Genomic DNA, 11,142 nt, shown 5'->3' on the forward strand with positions numbered 1-11,142 from the left:
TCTAGATTCCTCTCTTTTCAGCTCGAACTGCCATTCTCAGTTGAACCGTTCGTGTTGTGGACTGCGGGCAGGCCGCAACAATATACTATATACTACATACTACATACTACATACTACATACTATATACTTGCCTATCTACATATACTGCATACACACTGCTTTGTTTCTCCCTTGGAAACATGTAAACACATACTATAGGAAAAGTGTGTTCACATGCAAATTCTTGTTACTCTTTCATATATACAGTCAAAGCTGATTCTATAAAATCTCTATACAAAGTCATGCTGCCTTAGGGTAATATGCTAATATTAACATTAAATTCCATAATATTCCATGAAAGGGGAGAAAGAGATAAAAACTGTCTTGTGATTAAAATAAATATGAATAAAATGTTTAAAGAAAGTGTCTTTAGCCTACAGATTTTGATCAAAGTAATGGAATATAATTTTATCACAGGCATATAGTAATTATTATTTAAAGAGATACATTGAAGTTTAATATTAAATTATGAAACCCTATGACCATAAATTGAAATGCTATGTTTGGAAAAAAGTCGCCAATATAATGAATTTGGCATTTCTCTTTATGAACAGAGCCATTAGCTGACAGTCTAACTCCATAGTATATGCCCTGGATTTGAGTCGCTAGCACCTCCCCTGCCAAATTAAAAAGGTAAAATCATTGCCACAGAACCAGTCTTCACAGTGGTGAGTAGACCTCAGCGTCTCTCAGGTTACAAAGTGTACAGAGTCTGAATCTATGATTTTGGATTTCGTTGGTATATAACAAGAGATTAGATGTTGACACTATAGGAAAAAGAAGTGCCCTTGATCACTACATTTTTATACTAATTAGATAGGCCTGCAACTCAGTAAAGGGAGGTAAATGGCAGCTCATAGGTTCAAGCCAATACTATAAAGAAGAAAATATACGGCCTTAGCCGTGTGTGAGCTGCACAGCAAGTCAGTGAGTTTGTTTGTTAGTTTGGTTGGTTGTTTTTGGGTTTTTTTTAGGTTTGTTTGTTTTTTTAGGTTGGTTTTTTTTCCCCTCGAGGCAGGGTTTCTCTGTGTAGCCCTGGCTGTCCTAGAACTCACTCTGTAGAGACCAGGCTGTCCTCAAACTCAGAGATCCATCTGCCTCTGTCTCTGCCTCTGCCTCTCTCCCCACCTCCCAAGTGCTGGGATTGGAGGCACATGACACCACTGCCATTGAGACCTTTTCTAAAACAGAAGAAAAGTAATTTAAAGTAATCTACTCATCTGTAAAGATAGGAATAAGAGCAGGAACAGTCTTGAACTCCTGATTTCTCCACCTCCCAAGCTCTGGGACTAAGACATGCACCACAACACCCAGTTTCTGAGGTACTCAATATTAAACTCTGGGCCTTGTGCATGCTGGGCAAGCATTCTCCCAACTCAGCTACATTCCTGACATAACTCATCTTTAAGGAACTTCTGAACTCTGCCTGCTTTAAGAAAATACACAGTAAAGCAACATTTCCAAGGAGTGAGGTCTTACACACAGTGACATGTCTCACTCAGTGCACAGAGGGCTCCTGGTCATGTATGGCTGGTCCAGAGAGACAGAGACAGAGACAGAGACAGAGAGAGTGTTTAGATGCTTTGACTCTCTTCAACAATATCACTACCAGTGAGGCAGGCTTGGTGGCACACACCTTTGGTCCTAGCACTCAAGAGGCAGAGGCAGGTGGATCTCTGAGAGTTCAAGGTCAACCTAGTTTACATGGAGAGTTCCAGGACAGCCAGGAGTACATAGAGAAACTCTGTCTCAGGAAAAAAAAAGTCACTGCCATCCCACCAAAGGAAATTCCAAGTAAATAAAATAGAAGCCAACAAATTAAATCAGTTAGTGAGACAGATCTGAAAAAAAGACATAGGGTATAACCTAGAAACCCAATAAAGGTGAAGAGAAGAGCACTGCCTTCAGTCTGGCTCAGAGTCTGACTCTCATCATTGTAGACCCAATTATGTCATATGTGGTCAACACAAGAAGAATGGATTTAGGTCAGGGTAGACAGATTTACAAAACTTCCAAGACTGACATATAAAAACAACTAACAAACTAATTTCCAGTAGGACATACAACTGGATGTACACACAAGTATTTAAACCATCCCGCTTACACGGTCTTCTCAAGCATATTTATTAGAATCGGAAGCTTGCTGGGTTAGAATGAGGATTCAAGCAGTTGACTCAATGAGTTAAATGTTTGTGCTGTCTGATGCTGTACTTGTGCGGATATAGGCATATGTCATGGGGATAATGAAATGTACGCTAGGCTTTCTGTCTCCTGAAGTGTCTGGGTAGATGCAGCCTGTAAGAGACAGCATAGTCTATAACTGACTCCTACTGTGTCTAGCATATTGATTTTCTATTGACATTCACTGTTGATGATGTTTGAGACAAGTTCTCACTCTGTAACCCAGGGCATCCTAGTAGTCACTGTGTAGCCCAGGCTGGCCTCCAGCTCAAGGTGATCTTCCTCCATCATCCTCCTGAATGTGGGGTTACAGGTGTGAGGCTCTGCACCCAGCTTTCCTGATAGTCAATAACTTCATCAAATCTCAGTCTAATCCTTAGGCCCTGACCTGAAAGTTGATCTTATTTCCTTACATTCCTGCTATGAAACTTGACTTTGTGTGTGCGCTTGTGAGAGCATCAGCCTTTAATTACTGAGTTACCTTGCCAGACTTCTAATATGCATCTTTTTCACTCATAGTGCATATGGTTTAGCAAAAATCTCATAGATTATGACCCTCTTTATCTCATTTACAAGGCTCTAAGGAAAGCCGCATGGCAACTCAACTTCCACTGATCAATAAGATCATGAGCCAGCATTTCCTGAGAACTGTATGTCAGGTATTTTAAGCACATACATATTAATTCATTCAATCCCTCCAATAATCCTACAAAGCAGGTGTTATTATAATACCTGTTTTACAAATAAATAGGCGGTACCACAGAGAGCTTGTAATAGCCTGAGCAGTAAATCAGAACCTGACAGCTGAGCTGATAGCCATGTCTGATTCCAGGGCCCCACGTTCTATTCCTCAGGGCTTCGCTAATGGTAAATGACACCTGGGAAACCCAATGCCTATCAGTACCTCCTTGTGACTTCCCTGCAATTCTGCTTAAACTGTACAGCCAAGAGCTGTCTTCCAAACTCAGGCAGCCAAGTACCCTGCATGATCCAGGCTGGGGACTCTTGGGATGTTCTAGAAGCCAGAGCTTGGCTTTTAACTCACCCCACTTCCCCTTAAGCAGAACCACATACCAAAAAGCCAGGATTATGTCACCCTGTGCTGTACCAAATAGGGATCCAAAGAAATGGAACGCAGATTCATTTTATTTAAAATTTGTTAAAATTAAAAGCACTTGTTTTCCAAAAGAAAAAGGGGAGAAAGGAAGAAAGAAAGGAAGAGAGAGAGAAGAAAAGAAAAGAAAAGAAAAGAAAAGAAAAGAAAAGAAGAGAAAGGAAAAGAAAAGAAGGAAGAAAGGCAAATATAAACTCACTTCTTAGTAAAGACTTAAGGAATTTATGAATGCACATTTACAGCAACAAATTATTCAAAGCTATAAGAAAATAAACCAAGTATCCCTTGACACACAAGTAGGTAAACAAAATGTGGCATTTGTTATGTAAAATAGGATGTTAGGGGCTACAGAGATGACCCAGTGATAAAAAGCACTTGCTGTTCTTACAAAGGACCCAAGTTCAATTCCCAGCACCCACATGGCAGCTCACAACCATGTGTAACTCCAGTTCCAGGGAACAGGACGCCCTCTTCTGGCTTCTGCTGCACTTACATGCATCTAGATACAAACACACACATACACAAATAAATGACTAATAAAATATGTTTTAAAAAATAAGAATAAAATGAAATGGAATGCTAGTCAGCCTTCCCCCCCCCCAAAAAATCAATTTTGACAGATGCACAAGTGAATGAGCCTGAGGACCAAGTGAATGCAATAGGTCATAAAAGACAAACACTGTAGGAGTTCATTTATATGATGTACCCAATGAGTCATGATAAAATACAATGATTGTCCAGTGCTAGAAGGAGGAGAAAGTGGGGAGTTACTGCTTAATGGGTCTAGACATTCAGTTCTGTAAAATAATGGGCTGTGGTTAAGATGGTACAATGATGTGAATGTGCTTAATACCAAATACCTGTACGTTTCAGAAGAGCTATGATGGCAAACTGTAAGTGGGGGGGAGGAGAAGGTGTGCATGTGTATGTGTGTGTGAGGGGGTGGGGAGGGAGGTATGCGTGTATGTAGGTGTGCCTGTGTGTGTGCCTGTGGTGGGGAAGGAGGTGTGCATGTATGTAGGTTTGTCAGTGTGTGCACAGACAAGGTAAAGTATTTAGCTGAAGATGTCTAAAAACTGACTTCATAAGAGAACTTCCTTAGGTCCTTAGCCTTTTCTTCTTAACAAATGGGGGGAGGGGCATGCACACACACTGGCACTCAGACACACACACACACTCACACCTATACAAGCCTGCACACGTGCAGGTTCAAGGAACATTTTTTAGTTGGCTCTCTCCTTCTGCCACGTGGGTCCAGGTGACTGAACTCAGGCTTGGTAGCAAGGGTCTTTCCTGGCTGCACCAGCTCACCAGCCCTGATCCTTGGCTTTTTCAGACATCATAGAAACAAGGATCTACAAATGCAGCAGTAACCCTCTGGAAATTCAGATAACCTAGTTATTTGCATCATAAGTACATCTTAAGCCAAGCAAATCCTTTATATAAGGAGGAAAGTATTCATTTGAAAACACCCCCCCAAAATAAAATTGCCTAAGATGGTGATTCAGTATCATAGGTAACAGTAAAAATATAGAATTTACAAGACAGTAGAATACTGTGCATTTTCTAACTGGAGGATAATTAAGAACAGGTTTCTTCAGAGACAAACATTTCCTTTAAATCTTGTAAAACAAACAAACAAACAACTATTAGCTCATGGATAGGAGGGAAATTAATTAAGGTAGCCATTAAAATCCTAAATGTTCAATGTTATCTCAGAATTACTTTGTGAGAAAATTAGTTGATTACTTAGCAGTGGTGATGCCTAAGCACTGTGAGGCACTATGAAAAAAAGAAAGAAAAGGAAAGAAAAGCAAAGAAACCTGTAAAATTTAACACAATCTACCCGAGGACCAAAATTCTGAGCAATGGAGATAATTACATCCTTGAACAACTGACTTTTTTTTTTAATTCCTCGCTGTTCCATTAAGTTGTTTTCTACCCCAGGATTTTTCCCCAGCTCTAAAGAGAACGTGTGTGTGTGTGTGTGTGTGTGTGTGTGTGTGTGTGTGTGTGTGTGTGTCCAACTAAGACAATAGGAAACACTAGGGCTTTGGAAATGGCTGTGTTAGCTCTTAAATCCTCGTTTCCATCTGCACTCAACAGTGCGTCTAGTGTTTAATTTTCTCTTCAAAAAAAAAATCTCAATTTAAAAGAACAAAAAGTACAGTCAGCTTTAACATCTAAAAGAGTATGCTGTGCATCTTGTATGGGAGTTACACAAGATTGAAACAAAAAACAATTAAACAAATCTTTATCCTAAGTTACATAATGCTATCACTGTAACAATGTTCTTATACTCCAGCATGAGGCTTTTAAAGTAAGCACTGCTGGCAGGGAGACATGTCTCTTTTGCTGTCTTAAGACATGAGAGTTTTTACTAGCTCACAATGTGAGTGTTAATCAAGGAAATGTCACTTCTATCAACTGAATGATAAAACTGGAGGGAGTGCCACATTGCTTCTTCACAAGGAAAAGGGAGACACACTTCACATACAGCGCTCTCTCTACATAAACACATACACATACATACATACACATGTGTGTGCCTATAATCAACAACTGTTTGACCCTGACATCTTTCTCTTTTTGATTAAGTCTCTATTCCCAATGTGACTCTTTCATATTTCACTAACTCATCAAGCATGCACTAACTACCTTCTGAATACCTAATTTTATTTTATATGAAAAAAGATACATAAGAAAAAATTAGATTCAGCCCTTCAGAATCTTGGGATCTCTTTCCCTAGCAAGAATAAAACCTATCATTAGGTAGTTTATGAAGCTCGTGCTACATAACCCATAACATATTGCACACATATGCAGAATTTTAGAGTCTTTTCAAAGCATTTCCACGTATTGAACCCTGGGAACACCCTTGTGAAAAGCACATTAGCCCCATCTTAGTAATAAGAAATCCAAGGTTCCAATTTTTAAGCATCATGCCTCAATCATGCAGATTATGAGAGCAGAAAAGTCGAGACTCAGCCACTGCTTCCTGATTCCCAAGCCCAGTGCTCTTTTCCAGTACGGCACAGCAAACGAGAAAACTCAACAGGATGACATCCAGCCTTCTGCTATACGTGAAACCAGGTGGATCTGCATCGAAGCAGGGCACAGCCAAATGTCCGAATTAATTTTATTCTGTAAATACTTGTACTACGGTATATAATACACAGAGCACAGCTATTATTTGATTAATCTTTGTGCCTCTGCCTCAACAGAAGCTCTGATCTCACAAACCGGAATATGGAATATAGCAAAAAGCTGACTTGATGTGCTTCCAGGAACCTTAAACAATAAATAACAACCTTGAAAGTCCAGTCTCTATTAATCCTTGCACTCGCTATTTTTCCTCAGCACTGAAGAGCCTAACTCGCCCACCCTCTTCTGGCATTCTTGCTCCAAATAACTACTTATTTTAAGATGTGATGACTGATTCTAGAAAATGCTACAAGTTTGCCCCAATTTCACTACCCGGCCCAAGCGTCTTTTCCCTCCCTCCAGATGGAGAGAATACCTAGTTCAGATTCTGCAGGTCCGGTCGTGTTGCTGTCACACAGCACTGACAGGTAAGAAGTGACCTTTTCGATTCCGTCCTTGGGGACCTCCCACCGACAGCGTGCCAAGAGTCCAAGCCGGGGAAGGGGCTCTCAGCTCGGGAAGGCAGCCCCCGGCGGCGCACGGTCCGAATGGAAGGCTCCGATCACTAGTTCCGTGCTGGGCATCACTTTGCCTCATACTCCTGCTGACTGCGGGGGACTAGGTTCTGCAACCAGTCCATCGCACCCCACGCGCGAGTCCGGTCACCCACACTTCACACCGGACCCCAACAACCAGCGGCTGGCACCGGCGGCGGCGGCGGCAGCACTCCAGGCCACGCTCCCGAGGTGCCCATAGCCTCTAGCCCAAGACCCTCCGCAAGGCTGGACCGCAGAAAAGCGTTTCTATGGGAACCTCCCGGGAGTCACGTGACGCTCCCCGGCGGCCAATCGCATCTCCGCGCCGCCTCTGCCAGCTTTCTGTCCGCCCTCCGCCCCCGCCTCCTTCTCCAGCCCCGCCCCTTTCCTGCAGCGGGCCCGCGCGTGCGCGGTGCGTCCCGCGCGCTCCCCTGCCGACGCGCGCTCCCGGGGGACGCGGGGGCGGAGCGGGGGCTGAAGGATGGCTGGAAGCTGAGGAGGAGGCCGAGCCCGCAAGCGCGCAGGCCCAGAAGCTTGCAAGCCGCGGCTGCCGGCGACGCCCCAGAGCGGAAGAGGGAAGTGAGTCGGACCGGGCTGGGCTCGCTAAAGGAGAGGCACCGCGGAGGGGCAGGCCAGCGTCGCGTCGCGATCCGGGATGTCGAAGAACACGGTGTCGTCGGCCCGCTTCCGGAAGGTGGACGTGGACGAATATGACGAGAACAAGTTCGTGGACGAGGAGGACGGCGGCGATGGCCAGGCCGGGCCCGACGAGGGCGAGGTGGACTCGTGCCTACGGCAATATCCTTATGCTCGCGGCGGCCGGGGGCTGTGGGGACGCGGAGCCACGCGACCCGCTGTGCCCGGCTCTAGGTGGGGACGGAGGACAGGAGCTCCCGGGGCCAGCAGGCCGCCTGCACCCCGCGGCCGCGCCCGCGAACTTGCCAGAGGCGCCCCGATTCCTCAGGTGCGCGGTCCTAAGCGGCCGCGCCCTCTCCGGGGCACCGCCGGCGTCCTAGTGGGCACCTGAGCCAGTCCCTGCCCGGTGGGGACACGGGCGTCCCGCTTGGAGTCTTGCTTTCCTGTCGGGTGTGTGTGGTTGGCGGAGTCGGGATAGTTTATCCCTAGCCAGGAGAGATGGAGCGGTTCGCAAATCGAGGCCCTCGGTACATTCAGCCCGTGGGCTATTTCATCGGCAGCATTATTTATTAAGAGACAAGGGCTTTGGCAAGGTGGCATTATAATTCATGAACGAGCCGAAGGGAGTTTTCTTCTCCAAAATTCCCAGTTAAAGCTTGGAACCTTTCACCTGCTTAGAAAAGGCCACTAGAAAAGGGATAGCGAATGCATGCAGAGAATCCCTGGGAATAATGTAAGATGAACCCCAGTGAATAAAGCAGAGAATGAGTCAGTTCTATAAATCAATATCGTTTTTCTGAAATTGTTTCCCTTCTAGTTAAAACATGGCTGTCAGTTCCTGGTTCCTTGGTTTGCATATCTGAATATTCATAACCTTGAAATTCATTTGCATCGATCCCTTAGAAAAATAGAATGTTACAAAAACCCAAACTGGAGCTTTATAAAAATCGTATTCATTAAGTCTGTTCATACAGCTCTCCCCTCATCAATTTTCTACTAGATTATAATGAAGAAAGTGAGCAAAAATAGTGGTAACCATAGCATCAAACGTACATATATGTGCCATATAGGTTTAACTTTCATTACCATAACTTTCACAGTTGTTACTAATTTGATTATTTGTTAAAATACTTGGGGTTTTTTTTTTTTTCTTTAAAAGACCATGCAGGCTTGACAGTAGTTTATTACCTACTGTAGATAATTTTTTTATTAGACCTTTTCCACAGAAATGGTGAGCTTATTCTTTGTTTTAATCTTTATGGTGGGTATATGATATTTTATTAAACTAATGTATTTTAGATAATTTCTGGTGATTCCTACTGCTGTGTTCATTATCAATTCAGTCTACCTTTTTGTCAATCCATTTTAAAATATAAAGATATTGTCTCTGGTTCTAACTAGGAGAGACTACAGATTGGTCGGGTACTACAGATGGAGGAACAAGTGACTCTGTTTCTCCTTTTAGGGAAATGACTGTCTGTTCTGACAGTCTGATTGGCCTTCCCCTGCTTGCTAACTCACCAGTGCTTTCAGAGACTGAGTAGGTATGGATGGTCCAGCCCAGTTTGAATAACCTGTCGGAAATAAAGTAAGCTGCCACCTACAGGTCGTGCGGGTTATTACATCATCCAGAGCCCTGTTCATATTAAGCTATTCTTCCATTCTGATTGCCAGAGTAATCAGCCAGCATTTCAGTTAATACACAGTGTAGCTTCAGTATAAAGTTTAGGGTTGTTTTCCAGCAAGAGTCACACAGACAAGATGGTAGACTTTGTTGGTAAACTGCATCATTTGGTGACCTAATAATTCTTAACGCATAGTCTAAGATTTCTTGAATACCCATCTAGACAATTGCGTGTATCTCACTGGAAAGTGTAATCTATTTGACTGATAGAACTGAGGTCAAAACAGTCTTTGCTTTTTTTTTTTTAAATCTATTGTTTAATTTCAGTATTTTTACCATTGGTTGACATATGGGAAACACACCCATGCAGTTTCTAATATTGAGCATAATGACCATGGTAATTTTTGCTACTGTTCAGAAAGTCAAGTCGAAAACCAATATTCCTGTAAATCGGGGGCCATCCTTTTCTGTTCCGCCCTTAACCTTCGTTACAGGAAACATGACAGCTGCTCTCCAGGCTGCTCTGAAAAACCCCCCGATTAACACAAAGAGCCAGGCAGTGAAGGTGAGTTTCAGACTACAGCATTAATCTCTTCTGTTTCACCATCAGCAAAATCCTTTGATGCCCCACAGTTTACCTATTCACCGTCCTTGACACAAGAGTTTACAGTGGGGCTGGTGAGATGGCTCAGTGGGTAAGAGCACCCGACTGCTCTTCCAAAGGTCCGGAGTTCAAATCCCAGCAACCACATGGTGGCTCACAACCATCCGTAACAAGATCTGACTCCCTCTTCTGGAGTGTCTGAAGACAGCTACAGTGTACTTACATGTAATCAATAAATAAATCTTTAAANAAAAAAAAAAAAAAAAAAGAGTTTACAGTGTGACTTTTGAGACTGAACCACAGTCTATAACCTGGCCTGCCTCCATTGAGATTAAAGGTGTGTGCCACCACGTTCCAGCTTTAAAGGGAGCTTGTGACAAGTAAAAATGTCATGAAAAAAATAGCCCTGAAATGTAGAGTTAGGAGAGTGCTGTGTGGAGTACAGGAAATTTAAAGGATAGAGCCATCACTTTCTGCATGTGCTTCAGGAGGAATCCACTCAGGTTGGATTTAAATGGGCTTGAAAAATAAATTTACCAAAACACACACAGCTGCTTCTTGATTTCCTAATTTTGTAAATATTAAATATTATAGAAAACAAAGCATGCGAGCTTAAAAAGGTGACCTCCATGCTATTCCTTGGGTCCCAGTCACTGCCTTATATGGTATCGCTGCACACCTAAGGAGTTTCTACAAGGGTTTGTGCTCTTTTAAAAAAATAAATAGAATCTTACACTCCAGCTGTGTAGTCATGTACATGATCTTCTTTCCTTAGCAATAGATTATTTCTGTGGCATTTTAACTGCTATACACCAGTATGTAACATCTCATATGCAACTGATCCCTTTTATTGCATGTTAGATTTTCTAGTTTTTCCGCTAAAATTGATCATTTTAAATCTTAAAATTATTTATGTCAATAAAATTCCCAGAAGAGAAACGCTAGCACAAAAATGGCATTCTTTAAAGACTTTTGATACCCAAAGCATTGCCAAATCTCTCGGGAGAGCTTTGTACGTCCGTCCCTGTATCAGCTCTCCACTGATTCTTAGGGAACACTTAGTTGTTTATTGTTTAAAATGCAGGCTAACCAAAGCCCTGTGGTCCAAAAGCCTATATCTCAGGAACCTAAGAACCTTAACTGAAGAGTAATATGTAAATACGTAATAATTATTGCAGCCACAAGACTTTATATAGGGGAATTTTTTTTTCTTTGCTCCTTAAAAGTTGTTAGGAACATCATTAAATTTTCAGGTTTTTTTTT

General features: G+C 42.7%; 2 protein-coding genes across 5 annotated transcripts in view; one reads left to right on the plus strand and one right to left on the minus strand.

Annotated features, from left to right (window-relative positions):
* Nucleotides 1–7,251, minus strand: part of Rgl1 (ral guanine nucleotide dissociation stimulator like 1) — a 247,822-nt gene extending 240,571 nt beyond the window's left edge. For 3 of the 4 annotated variants that reach the window (XM_029483257.1, XM_029483250.1, XM_021176216.1), the window contains exon 1: nt 6,856–7,251. The gene's annotated coding sequence lies outside the window, so the exon portion shown is untranslated. The remainder of the gene's footprint in view (nt 1–6,855) is intronic. The other variant, XM_029483251.1, reaches the window with a different exon arrangement.
* Nucleotides 7,252–7,490: 239 nt separating this feature from the next.
* Nucleotides 7,491–11,142, plus strand: part of Arpc5 (actin related protein 2/3 complex subunit 5) — a 9,601-nt gene continuing 5,949 nt past the window's right edge. Inside the window, exons 1-2 of the mRNA XM_021155719.2 lie at nt 7,491–7,813; nt 9,768–9,840. Of these exons, the coding sequence (XP_021011378.1) occupies nt 7,671–7,813; nt 9,768–9,840 (216 nt within the window). The 5' untranslated portion in view covers nt 7,491–7,670. The remainder of the gene's footprint in view (nt 7,814–9,767; nt 9,841–11,142) is intronic.

This window comes from Mus caroli, chromosome 1, assembly GCF_900094665.2.
Source record: "Mus caroli chromosome 1, CAROLI_EIJ_v1.1, whole genome shotgun sequence".
Taxonomy (NCBI): domain Eukaryota; kingdom Metazoa; phylum Chordata; class Mammalia; order Rodentia; family Muridae; genus Mus; species Mus caroli.